We start from the raw sequence: 13,646 nt of genomic DNA, 5'->3' as shown, positions 1-13,646 counted from the left end.
TTAGGTCCCACTCGACGGGCCGAGCATCCAGGTACCAGGAAATTACCACAGTGCGACAACTTCCAAGATTGGAATGGAAGCCTCCACCCCTGATCATCTAAGCCTCTTCGAGGACCAGATGCCTTTTGAAACCGACGACTGGCAATTCATATCCACCCAATATACAGCACATGATGATCTACTTTATCCATCTATGGGGTCCGGTGATGGTCTGTTCGCATCAATAGACAACCTAGATCTTGATCTGAATGTCGATCCTGACCCCAGTATATACCTTGATACCTTTGCGGCAGCTCATTCCATGTCCTTCGGCACTGCCCCCGATCTCTGCTCTGTTCCTATACCTAGTGTGGACCCCGATGTATTTGACAATCATGAGGAACCGACACTGGATTGCTCCACGCTTCCCGATCTCTCCACCCCGCTATTCGCTGTCCCAGATTCAACCCTCACTCCGTTCCAAACACCACCGCCTCCAACCGCAGCAATTTCTTGTCTCGCAAAACATCACATCCCTTGCATAATAACTGCGACGCGATCCCTTCGCTCACTCCATATCCCCCAGACCATTTGCGTCTCCCGCCGAAGCGGCAGCAGTCATGATAGCAATGGACTCGAGCTGCCACGCATGTCCGGTTCAGTTCTTAAAAGCAATAAAGACGCAGGCATGTCAGTTTGCCGCATGTTACAGTGCACCTGTGCCCTTCGCCCACAGAACCAGCTGATCCTAGCAATTATCTGTTCTCGACTAATTGCGTGGTACCGCGCGATGATCCGCACGTGCTTTATGAACGACCGCAGCAGTCTGTCTAGACCAAGCACAAAGAGCGGGCCTAACGAGGACCCTGCCTCGTTAGAGAAGGTGGTTCATCAACCTGTCACGATCGGGGATCACTCGGTCGATGACCAGGTACTGGGATTGACTATTCAGGCGCGAGTCACGCTAGGCGAACTACAATATATGCAGCGACTAGTTGAGACTCTATCGGCCCGGATGCAGGAAAGCGCTAGCTCATATCCGAAAGGGATGCAGGGCTTTGGAGCCGAAGCTGGATCCCCGTCAATCGGGCTCCCGGGCATCGCGCATGACCGGCTGATAACGCATCTGTTGAAAGAGGTTCATGCAGCCAGGGCTGATCTTATGACGGCTTGGGCACCGTATGATGTGGATCCTCCTCAGCAAAGTGATAACGAAGGGCAATATTGAACTGAAGTCATATTCGTTGAACGATCTGCATTCATAAGAACATACAGCGGGGAGAAGAGTTGAGAGCGCGCTTTTGCATGAAGAAGATAGGTCATTCGTGAAGTCTAGAAGGACTTTGTTAGACTGTTGGTTTACACTGGAGAGAACATTCTATCTAGATCCGATCTATTCCTCTTATTCCTATTTCATCCGATACTTTGATAATGTCACGTGTTCACCCCACGTGTTGCCCAGGACAACCCGTCCACAGGTCAACACAGGTCTTGTAGCAATCGACTGTTCCAGACACGCGACTCTCGCTCTCCGCTGATTTGATGCGCCACTGTACAGTTGCCCGAGTGCCCTGGCTTGTTGATAGCATCAAGTCTCGCCCCGCGCCGCGTCTTCCCCGCGTTTGAGTCGATCCCTTGATTGACTTCACCGCTCGTCTGCACAACAATCCCGACACATTCCCTCACTTTCAAAATAGTTGACCAAGCTCTCATTTCAGTATGAAATCTCCCTTCTTGTTAGCAAACCTCGATACCATGTCGAGTCTTCTCGGCGAATGTTCCACTCCGCGCTCGTCGAGGGACGAGTCTATAAGACGATTTGATACAATATACATTCCATCCGATGACTATATCACCCCCACCGGCTTTATGGGCCTTTACACTTCACCCAAGCGGCAAATCAAAGATGGCATTCCATATATCTCAGGGGATAATGAGATCAACAGCTTCAAGTCACAGTTTGCTAGACGTCTGCTACAAAAGCCGTTGGCGGGATCTACCAGGAGAGCTCCGCTCCAGCAAAGCTTGAAAGTTCTCCAGGCAGGGGCGACAACAGTTGATATCCCTGGAACAGGTGGTGGCAAAGAAAACATTCCTCCTGGGATCTTCGTCAATATCAACAACAAAAGCAAATCAGAAAATCATTTGCTCGTGTCCAAAATAGCCCGTCCAGCTGTACAAAATGCTATTCTCAGAACACGTATAACAGCCAGACCCAAAGAAGAGCGAAAGGGCCCACTGAAGCGGGTGGCTCTGGTTGAAACTCGAGGGAATGTCGTCAGAGTCCCTAAAAATATAGAGTATTCACCACCATTTAACAATGATCGAGCCTCTGCCTTGAAGCGCACCTTCTCCGCCATCGTCATTCAACGGGCGTGGCGATCTTTTATAAAACAACGGGATGAGCACGCGTGCGCTATCGCTACAGCTAGGGCGGCGTTGGCTTATGAGGTGATTACTCGATGGTGGCGCAGTGTCGGAGCTTGCAAGCTGCAAGAACCAACAGAGCAGATGAAGCTGCAGGAGCGGCCTGAACAACCGCCTCGGCGTAAATCTGCTGGTCAGAGATCGGTTGTTCGCCAAAGTCACCACAATTCTAGCCGCCGAGGCATTCGGCGTCTCTAAAAGAGCTTCTTTCTTCTGTCTTTTGTGCTTTCCTCGCGTTTTCTTTCTCACTTTCTTTTCTGGCCTTTCTTATTTCCTTTTTTATTTTATGAAATGATACCCCTACCACGTTTTGACAGGCAGGGCCTTTGTCCCCGAATTCTCTTTTTGGTCAACGAATTGTCCGTGTACACTTTAACAAGTTGTTTCTTTCATATCTTACTCCTCGATGTTATATTGGCAGTCCCCAAAAATCGACATCGGCTACTTGAAGATTATCGCCACTCACGCACACATGCTTCTTTCCTGAGCTACTATACAGTCTCTTCCGCCATCTACAAGCCATTATTCTACTGCTAGAGCGTAGTACTCGTCTCAGTCATATATCATTAAGCTTGATCAAGCAGCATTCTCTGAAATTTAATGTCGAATGGTACGCTGAGTAAGTTCACGGAAGGTCCTGAATTTATCCAAGTTCAGAAAGATGGATCTGCCCTACCTCTCCTTAATTCTAGATTTGACACGTCTTTGCCTCCGTCAGTGGCTAGTTTTATATTAGAATATATTAGAAACTAATTTATATTGCCCAGATGTACAAACTAGGTATACAGCCACCCGTGCCACCGAGCCACCCAAATGATGTCATAGGGCGCACGCCCCAATATAACAATGCCCTTCTGCCACCTGTTTCTTTCAATTCTATAAACCTCAATAATCCTCTATCTCAATTCATTATATTCGGTCCGAAACTTGAGAATCCTTCTTCAAATCCAATCAAAACCACCACAAAACTCAATCAAACCATCATGCCGTTCGAAACCAATCAAGACAAAGGCGCCACTGGAGCTGCCAAATTCGTTACCTCCACACTTGGAAACACAGTCGGCGGTGTCACTCGCACAGTGGGTGGAGTAGCAGGGACTGCCGGACGAGGTATCGGTGATACCATTACAGGCGCGGCGGGGAGTGTTGGCGAGCCGGTTGGGAATGCGCTCGGAAGTGCAAGCTCAGGTCTTGAGAGCGGGGCGAAACGAGTGGCCCAGGGAGCGGAAGATGCTGGACAATGGAAATAAGGAGTTGGGCTATGATTATCTGAGTTCTGTTTTGTATATATGTATCTAGTTCTCTTCTGAGCCCCCACATCAATAGCTCAATATATCCTGGCGTTGTGCAGCTTGTATCTCATCCCCGTCTGAAAGTTTCTCTTCATGTATGTACATGATGTATGTATACCTGGATATGCGGCAGTTCTTAGGTAGAGCCAATGGCACTTCTATAACTATATCAAGCTACCATTTTCTTGAAAATTCTCTCCCACACTTCCGCGGACGATACCAAGTTATCATGGTCAGTGCCAGGCACTACCATGGAATCGAACTCAACTGCACCCCTCAAGTCCCCCTCGCCCGTCTGATGCCAGCATCGCTCAACATAAGCTTGACCCTTCTTACCAATCATGCTGTCAGTCTCACCAAAGAATGCCTGAACTTTCAACAGCACTCCCCCTCGTCCTCTTTCGCGCTCTACCAACTCGCGCACAAAGACTTCGTAGTCTTCACATTTACCCCACGTGTTAGGCTCCTTCCGTAGGCACTGCAGCGCCTCACTATTAGAGCCAACCGTGTTCTCCTCAAACATATACTGCATCATCAAAGCGTCTATCTCTTTCTGCTGGTCTAGGTCTAGCCCGTAGTTCTTTGAGATGTAAAGCCGATTCTTTGCCTGCTCATCGCCGCTGCTTGAGGGAAAAGAAGCAGTGAGGTTGGCAATCACTGTTCCACTCGCAGCTGTTGCAGACCCATCTTTGACGAGAAAGAGACGTGGAATATGATGCCAGAGCTTGAAGGCTGGGGTAGGGATGTATTGGGCCATTTTCATGGAAGTGCTGCCTGATTTGGCAGGGTCGACCCACGGTGCTATCTGCTGTTAAACTTGGGATCGTAATATTGGGATATAACCATTCAATATGAACAATGTATAAAAAGACAAAATGATATGCAAGAAATGCAACATACCTAGAAGAGTGACCATCGGTTTCTCAGGATACAGAATATCCCGACAGTGATACAGGGTGTTAAGCAAATAAATAGTGCCAGCACTATGCGATGCCAATGAAACATGCTGGATGCCTAGATGGGCCAAAAGCTGAGGGACGACTTCGATCCAGGTAGACACTCGCTGCGCCAGCGGCACCTCGGTGAAATTCCCCATTCCAGGACTACATACGATATAACCTTAGTTCATGTTTTATATAAGAGGATTGGGGTACACCTACCGGTCAACAACCAAAAGGCGCACGCCCCATTTCTCTGCAATCGCGTGCAGACAGATTCCGATGTACCGGGATGAAAACATGCCCGGCATAAAGAGAAGTGTCGGAGTAGTTCCGTTCTTATCGGGCTCGTGGCCGTAATCGCCGTAAGTCACATTGAGAGGGCCATGGGTCGTTGAGTTGATGGTCAAGAAGCGATGGAAGCGAGAGTTAGAGACATAAGAGGCGGCGAACGAGCGGGGGGATCTTGGGTCATATTCCATTGCGTAGATAGTCGAAATAGAAATGTGGTTAAATATGGAAAGGTGAAGGATTTTCAGCTCGTATTGGGGGAGAGAATAGGCATCTCCCAAAGAGTAAGTTTTGATGTGGCGGCCTAAGGCTGAGAATTATGTTTCAATCACCACTTTCTCTGTTCAATCTGTCCAAATTACCCGATGGATATTTACTGGCCCATTTTGTCGGAATATTAATATATTACATGCGATGGAATATGTGAAGGAGACTGGGGGCTGACAATGGAAGTGGAGAACCTTGCCCAGGTGGCTTACCCCTCAGCCTCATGGAACAACCATGTGCATGAAGAATCAAAAATGTTCCCTTCATCCAAGCCTCACTATACGGGCGTTAGATAGCACTTTTGGCTTCCCTCGGCCCTATTTTACATGTAATTGTGATGGGCATACTCCGTACACTACGTCTCTACGTCTCTAGAGGAGAACCAAGAAAGTAATTGATAGAAGTAAATTCAGAGGATGAACTGACAACTGCCATGAAGCTTCTTATATGCTGCATGGGGACAAAGAGAAGTCTGTCTAAGTGCGAGCAAGCAAGTTAGCAAGATCTCAATTTTTTACTGCCTGAGTTCATTATGGGTTTGACCATCATGGCCAATTCTCACTTTGGTTGTGACTGCTAAAGATGCAGTCGCTCTTAGGGAGGGACAGTAGGCGATTCTGATGGTTAATAACTCTCATGAACAGTAAATTGTGTCCAATTTGTGAGTCGGATCAATGAGGCCATTCAGTTATTGGGAGAATTCATTGGGGGGTTCAATGGGGGAAAGCGTCAAATATTGCTGCGCAATACTATGATACAAATCGATGCTTCAAACAGATATCCCACTCAGACACAGAAGTATTGCCCTGAGGTTGAAAGAGAGGTGCATGACTCATATTATACAGTGTCAAGCCCAGGGACAAGGCAGGTTGGTCACACATGAATGGCAACCAAAATAGTGCTAAATGGAGGTATTTTAGGGCATAAGCTGTTTGACGTGCAATAACATGAAAGGGAAATACATGAAACGGTTTAATGATTCATACCAGTTCGTATACGTTGTATTTAGACCGTAATCCAGGTTGCCAGTTTAGGGAAGTAGAATATCAATATCAACTACAGTTGTACTTCACTGCATTTTGACATATCAAATCGGAGGGAAAGTGTATGAATATCTTAACCCGATATCTAACATCAAACGCGTCACCATCATGTCCTATGATTCCATCGATGAGATATCTGATATAGATCCTTGTTAGTGCAGATATGATATCATAAAGGAAACCCCACATCATCTACCAATAAAGATTTACAATCTCATCGCACGGCCATCTATGATCAATGTGTTGTACTTAATATACCTAGTGAAGCCCCACGTGGTACATAGGGCAAGCACTGACGTACAGTATAGATCGACATTCAACTATCTCGGAAAGCATCGCAATACTAGTACAGGTCATGATCAAAACACAAGCTACCATAGCAGCCAGCCACGCGTTCGATCACCGTAACATGCCAATCTCCGTGATGTCACCAGCATGGAGGGTCAAATGAGCATCTGAAACGTATATTTGGAGCTATACGTACCATATTTCCTCTACCGGGTGGAGCATTCTTGTCTTAGGTAGCCTCATGCTAGCGCTAGTATTCTCATTCAGCCCCAACGTATCAAAGTCCAATGGGTGGACAGTGAGAAATGAGTCAAGTCTCTAGCATACTTCACTAAATCTCCTGGTCTACACTAAGCTAGCTCGGTCTTCCAGAGTTGCCGGGTATTCGAAGGATCACAGCAGTTCGGTTTTCTAATTTAAAGGGAAATGGTCTCCCTGCAGGATTTCCCCCTAGATTTTTTTGAAAACCATCATCAGTATGCGTACCTCTATCTTTGCCACTGCGTTCCTTGCATCACTCGGTGCTTAAGCCAAGGATTCCTCCAGCACCACCGTTGATTTATTCTCCCCGGCGTTACCAGCATTGCTGTCAGCGTTACTGGTATCAATGCCAAAGCCACCACATACGATGTCGGTTGCTTGGATGGCGCCGCCAAATCAGAATGTGACATCGCCACTTCGTAGACGATCACTCAAGGTCCTGAGACCGTGAACTTCGCCGCGCAATATATCGCCATCAGTGAAGGCTCAGAAGGTTACGATGTTACCGTCACTAAAATGTGGGACTGCTCTTTCAAGTCCTGGACCGAATCTGTCAGCTGCACCATGAGCGCTAGCATGGGTGGAACCGTAAGAGGAGGTACTACCGCCTCTTCGTCCTCTTCCACCGCGGCTTCTTCGGTGGCACTAAGCAGCTACTATAGGCTGGACGTCATTGGAGGAGTGGACTCGCTCACGGCCCCTGAGGCAACCCAAACACCCGGTGCGGCGGCTGCTGGTCCTGCAGGTGCATTGGTCACGGCTGTTCCTATGGTTGCTGCCGTAATCGCAGCTTTGCTCTGATGCTTTCCATATTGAACAGCTCGATGATGGCAAATGTACATTCACGCATGATGTTTATGCCAAACTCTCTTGTTAAGATACCTGATATAATAAAAGACGTGCATTTCATTCAACAATTACTCTCTAGTAGATTGTGAGATCCAGCATCCCTCATAGGATATGTAGCTGTAGCGCATGATATAGATTATAGAGGCCTGCTTTTCGCGATGTCAGTTTATATTTGTTCATACAGAGTACATTACTGTGCCTAGGATAACTGTCTTTCATAATCAAAGACCATCTTTGATGCCTTAGTATTCTGAATATGTCGCAATATACCCTACAGGTTTCACGCAGTAGTCGGTGTTAGTCATAAGATTTGTGCAGTTCTAGAAGAGTTCAGGGTCTAGGAAAAGGCTATCTTCATTTAACAACAGGTCATCCACAGATTGGTTCGAGATATATATTGAATGTGTCCGTTACTGTTGCGCGAATCTCATCCTTAGCAACCTTGTAGTATTCATCACAGCGAGATTTAGTGTCATTTCTAGCAGGAGAAGGGATAGCACTGATACCTTTAGTATGAGGACAATAGGGACGATTCATGGTAGGAATTTACGCTGTAGTAGTCACAATCGTCGTGATGCCTCCGAGGCCAAAGTTTCCCACTGGGTTCATGCAAATAGTGGTTTTTATCAGGCTTCCGAGATTGCTGTGTATTCATTCGTTCATTAGCAGAGTATTGCCATCATTCGAGTATGACCAACTATAAGCAGAAGGAACTGATTTGAGAGCTCCAAGGGAGAAGCTAGCCTAAGTCAGATCTTGCGACTTTCCAATTCCAGTGCAGGTATCACCGGTGTGAACGGTGTGGGTTGTATCATACACTTTGAGCTTGCTCGGGGGAATATATCTCAGAGAGAGGCGCTTCCACAGCAGCGAGAAAAGAGTGTATAAAAATAAGACTCTTCATGATTGTCGGGCTCACTTGGTGAATACAAAAAAATGAAAAAGAATGGCAGTGGCCTGTGGAATTTCCGAGATACATGCCTATGTGAAGTGAGGAACTTCCGATTCCAAGGTTGAAGGGATACTCTGAACTACGAGATAGTCAACTAAATACGCAAATAGGAATCGATAACTGCACTCATGGTGCCAGTCTCAGTAAGGAGTAATCCTATAAAAACCAGTCCTATCGTTCCGGTCTGCGTTTTTTACTCTTATAGGGCTCATTTTCTTATACCAACTAGTGCAACTCATGCTCAGTGAGCAAAAAGCGGCAAGGCCTGAGTACCAAAACGGAAAGCGAACCCCAAGGAGTAGCAGAGGAAGCGGAGTTTTGTCGCTCCAGAACCCTCCCGCTGATAAACCCCATACTCGCCCGTTTCCGGTGATCGTCAATGCATATTTCCCTGGTTGGATGCTTTGTGGTCGGGGTTATTGCGATTGACATGGTTGAAACTGCTGGAACCAGTAACGTTTTCTTTTGCCGCTCGTCCATTACACCATGTACATCCTCTGTAAGCCGAACACAATATATCGGATAATAGGGTTGGTTCTGGTTGGTTCTGAATTGCTTTGCATTGGCGATACCCGAAACGTGTTTCAGACCGTGTCATCTCCCTGTTTGAAAATGATATCATAAGCCTATATCGAATGAAGAGATGGAAAAATTTTCAATAATAATCGCCGTGTCATGCGCGAAGTGAATCGAATTGCATGGTCATTTGGGCCGTAGATGCGACCGCCAGGATCGCCTGTGATGCGACAAAGACGGAGACTATCAGATGGTCACGTTGACTACATATAGACAGTATCTCCTCGGCTGCTGACACCCACGAATGCGACCGTTCCAGATTCCCCTCTCCGTCCATGGGATCTGCGGACTGCGAAGATTAATTATCCGACGCCATCCGATGCCGTGCGTTGAAGCGCGCACGGGATTCTCATGTTTTTCTCCCCGTGCTGAACTGAATGGTCATTGGCAAGTCGATTTCGCAAACACCCGGGTGCCAAAACGCGAGAGCCAACCATGTTCTGCGTAGGGTCGATGGACGGGTGGAGTTGATTATCAAGCACTTCCAGAAGATTTGCATTCTTCTGGCATGTTGGACAGTGGTACGTTGTGCGTCGAAAGTGAAACGTCAGAGTGGTCGGGGCAGATATTCCGGCTGGACTCTGGACTCTGGGTGAAGAGCCTGGGCGCATCTGACGTGGATTCGCAGGGATGAACGCTCAGGGCGATGACAAGAGCCGCGATATTCGTAAGGTGGCGTGTATGCCAAGGCGTAGCTCGGCTCTATGAGAGGTTGCTATATTTGTTTCACGCAGGTCTCTGGATAACTACTCAGTATGCAATAGAAAGAAATGAAAGGACGCCACAGAGTGTCGATCGTATCCTATTCCTAACTGTGAAGTGTATACGGAGCACATCGCACATGTAATGTAAAATGGCAAGGAAGAATCCATGCCAACGTGCTCCGGACTCCCCGTTACTATCTTTGTAGGCACCTAAGTCACCAGGTAAAAGTGCATAAGAAGCCCTCCAACAGATCTCAACCGGACCGGACCGAGTCAAAAGGCTAAGCCCTGTAGCCCGTCGATCCCGAGCTAGAATAACAGAGCACTGCCACTGTAACCCCCTAACTCAACGCAGTCACTCGGTGCAACCGCTTGGCACAAACAAATAGAACGCAAATAGGAGCGGTGCCAAGACTGGATTCATGCACGCCCGTGGTGTCAGCATGATCGCCATGATCGCCCTTGGCGAGACCATTCCCCCATAGCTTGCACTCGAATAACCGCACAGCCGAGAGCTCATTTGTGAGTATTTGCTATATGTAGCACGGCTGCTTGGCATCGAGATCGAATCCTATCATGGAGCGTATGGTTATCAGAAGGGGGTTGTTTGGTGCCAAGATCTCTTCAAGAAAGGGGGTGTATGCAAATACAATCGTTTGAACCCTGAACCCCCTTTTTTGGAGAGACTAGGCCCTGCTTTCCTTCTCCTCCCTTGCTCTTCCTACCCCGTATTCCGTACTGTCACCCCGGGAATGCTGATTATTGTTCTCCGGGACGGTTCCATACCACAGCTCAAGTCGTACCGGGCGCATTCTGAAGATTCAATGCCCAGGTCTTGGCAGTTGGCTTCACCACGCGCTGTCGCCAAGCATTCCTCTGGTGAAACCCAGTGCGACTGGCTATCTCCTTGCACTGTGCATTGTCGGGTAGATCATTGATCTGTCTGATCTACCTGTCTTGCAGAGCAGGATTTTGATTTTGATTTTGATTTTGTGAACCAGGCTTATCTTGGCGGAGAGGTCATGCGGTTCATGTGTAGGCTATCACGTTCCTCTGATGGAAGATGTGAATGGAATTGGTGTTCCCATTGTGAGATACGGAGTGCACTTGGCATTGGACATCCGAGTCCGACTTGGTAGTCCATTTTTTGATGAGGTGAAGAGGTGAAGACCTGGGTAGTATTTGGGGGTAATCGGGCGCTGGTAACGGTCCATATTGGAGATATATCCTGCACAGACCAACAATTGGTATGATCTATTAGTTAGGCATTGCCTTTGTGTGAAACGTGTACTCCATACGGAGCACTCCGTAGACGAGTCTTTTCATCCTTGAGAGGGGGAATATCCCGATTTGCCAAGAGAATTGTCACATTCCTGAACAAAGAGATAGACTCTTTCCAAATTGGGATGTATATTATATCAGTCAATTGAAGTGAAGGACATATATACTCCGTATATTGACTTGCATCAAAAGATCCAAGAGTCAATTCAACATACAACTGTGCCCTATTAGAGAGGAGCAACATAAAACGCCTTAACATATAGTATATAACTAGATCTGGCGCAGTGCAGTAGTGAAAAAAAGTGGAAAGATGAAAATGCCTCATACATAGCTGTGTTTACCAAATCCTCCCGAGGTCGGGACATTTTCAACCATTTACCCGTCCCGCCTATCGCGCATACTGCATTGCAGCGTACATTCGCTCTACATTTGCCCTACATTTGCCCAATCACTCTTGATTCTCAACTCCACTTCCCCGGTTGCGTTTCCGGTCAACGAATCTGGTATTATATGCGCTGTTGCAGTCAAATGTACGAAGATCCCGCTCGTGCCATCCCTCGGAGTCCGTGTCCCTGCACTGTTCGCACCTTATTGCGCTAGACGTCACTAAACGGAATAGTTCGGTACATTTGGACGACTTGGAGGACTTGGAGGGCTTGGGAACTTTGGGATTTTTGGGATTTTTGTCACTTTGAAACTTGGGGTTAGTGTTATAGAGCGGGTCAGATCGGTTGCTAATCGTCAATTGAGTGATTGCCACGATTGGGAGAATTCCCTCAATCGTGCCACGACCACAGCCCTACTCCGTAGTAACCCTTAACATCAAACCATATTCGTATACCATCCCCGTTGTACAAACCTCGCACTCTTAGCCTCTTACTCCACTGGGAGAACTTCTCCGAGGAATCGGGAGGGGGAGCTCTTGGCCCATTCCACAATCCCAACCATATGGCGAGAATTACCGCCCATTGGATCCCACAATAATTTTCCCTTTCCGATTTGTGAGAGTCAAAGCCCAAAGAGTGAGGGGTGGCCAAGAACCCAGCCGTTCTATTTCCTGCGATGTTGCTGTCAGCGCGGGAACTTTTGTCTTGCGTACGCATAGAGTATACGCAGGACTTTGTAGATGGCATTGGGTACATTCGTATTCTTGTACAATTCTGGTGTATATTTTCAAAACACTGTTTTATGCGCTCCGGCTGCCTTCTCCCTATTGGGAAACTGAGGCTTAATTTTTTTTTTAGAAATTAATCTAGCGAATCGCTCGATATGCAAGGTTGCCGCTCGCCCGTAGACAATTGCCCTGTCCTTGTCCAATGTACAAATGTAAAAACCAATTGACAAAGAAACAAAGAAAACTTGAAACGAAAAAAAATAAAACCAAAGCGCTACAGAGGACGAATTGCAAATTATACAATATGAGCTCAATGGCTTAGATCTTCCCCGGGTAATGCCCGTCGCAAAATCCGTATTGCCAACAAGCTTCTTCCACAATTCGATTTCAAACTCATTTTTTTTTCCCACGGTCACAGGTTCGAGGACCTGCAAGTGAGCTTGGGGTTGTATTACAGGGATTATGCCTGCTTACCTCGATGGACTGTGGGGTGATCCCCTCGGATTTGCGAAGCTTGTCGCGATCTAAACGGGAGTGGTTCATGACCCTACAGGTTTGATGAGGGGGGTTGTGGCTGCCTTGCATATCTCCGGGAACCAGTATGAATGCTCGTGGCGATCCATTTGCTTACGGGGATTTCTAGGACTTTCTTTCCTTCTAGGAGGTTTTTTTTTTTTTAATTGTCCGGGTTATGCGATATAAATTTGGAGACTTTTCGATTTGCGCAGGGAAGATCTTGTCCGGTCAGCCGATCTAGGCAATCATGCTCGTGGCTGACCGCTGTTCTTTGTCAACGTGGGAGTATTCGTAAGCGTCGATGTAAGTTGTTATTCATGTTTGTCTCTCATCGGGCATAAAGGACTTTGCTTTTTTTTCGTTTTTTGTTTTGATTAGTTGTTTGAAAACGGAGACGGGATGAGAAGCAAAGTTGCCTTCTGAAATAACTCATTGCGTTGTACTTTGTACTCCGCGAGCTGTGGATCGAAGATCTATGGAATATTGTCGCCCAACTTGATGATCACGATCGCTTCGCCTCTAAATGACGAAGCAGTTGTCTAAATTTGGAGAATCAATGACCTGGTAAAGGGTTAAGCTTGGCCTTGGAAAACGCTTTTGCCTTTAGACTTGGCACTTGAATGGGAACCAATAGAGATGCTCAATTCTATGGGCAAATTATTGAAAGTACAGGCTGTACTATGTGCTATGTTTATGTATACCAAGACTGATCTACCGGGAAGGAGCAGAGCCAAGAGTCCGTTTTGGGGTGGAGTTCGGAGCCTAGTGGGTACAAATTTTGTACGGTATACAATATAGTACTAACTAGTATAACTAGTACTTTGTACACTTATACACTTGTACACTTGTATTAGTATATTGTACATCC

General features: G+C 46.9%; 5 protein-coding genes across 5 annotated transcripts; 4 read left to right on the top strand and 1 right to left on the bottom strand.

The window, feature by feature from the left end:
• Positions 1-73: 73 nt before the first annotated feature.
• On the top strand, positions 74-1,207 carry N7479_004018 (uncharacterized protein; the record flags this gene model as incomplete). Its single annotated transcript, XM_057251715.1, has 1 exon — positions 74-1,207. One exon carries the CDS (start codon positions 74-76, stop codon positions 1,205-1,207), a length of 1,134 nt encoding a protein of 377 aa, XP_057111040.1.
• Positions 1,208-1,734: 527 nt separating this feature from the next.
• sha1 (putative calmodulin-binding protein Sha1) lies at positions 1,735-2,604 on the top strand (the record flags this gene model as incomplete). The annotated part of the gene is made up of 1 exon (XM_057251714.1): positions 1,735-2,604. One exon carries the CDS (start codon positions 1,735-1,737, stop codon positions 2,602-2,604), a length of 870 nt encoding a protein of 289 aa, XP_057111039.1.
• A 785-nt stretch (positions 2,605-3,389) lies between these two features.
• Positions 3,390-3,656, top strand: N7479_004016 (uncharacterized protein; the record flags this gene model as incomplete). Its single annotated transcript, XM_057251713.1, has 1 exon — positions 3,390-3,656. The coding sequence occupies one exon, from the start codon at positions 3,390-3,392 to the stop codon at positions 3,654-3,656; it is 267 nt and encodes an 88-aa protein (XP_057111038.1).
• A 211-nt stretch (positions 3,657-3,867) lies between these two features.
• On the bottom strand, positions 3,868-5,118 carry N7479_004015 (alpha/beta fold hydrolase; the record flags this gene model as incomplete). Its single annotated transcript, XM_057251712.1, has 3 exons — positions 3,868-4,499; positions 4,599-4,801; positions 4,859-5,118. The coding sequence occupies 3 exons, from the start codon at positions 5,116-5,118 to the stop codon at positions 3,868-3,870; spliced, it is 1,095 nt and encodes a 364-aa protein (XP_057111037.1).
• Positions 5,119-7,153: 2,035 nt separating this feature from the next.
• Positions 7,154-7,587, top strand: N7479_004014 (uncharacterized protein; the record flags this gene model as incomplete). The annotated part of the gene is made up of 2 exons (XM_057251711.1): positions 7,154-7,159; positions 7,210-7,587. The coding sequence occupies 2 exons, from the start codon at positions 7,154-7,156 to the stop codon at positions 7,585-7,587; spliced, it is 384 nt and encodes a 127-aa protein (XP_057111036.1).
• Between the last annotated feature and the right edge of the window lie 6,059 nt (positions 7,588-13,646).

Source organism: Penicillium vulpinum, assembly GCF_028829585.1.
Source record: "Penicillium vulpinum strain IBT 29486 chromosome Unknown utg000002l_segment0_segment0, whole genome shotgun sequence".
NCBI classification, from domain to species: domain Eukaryota; kingdom Fungi; phylum Ascomycota; class Eurotiomycetes; order Eurotiales; family Aspergillaceae; genus Penicillium; species Penicillium vulpinum.
Note: the sequence above shows the minus strand (reverse complement) of the source record. Positions and strands in the feature narration are given on the sequence as shown.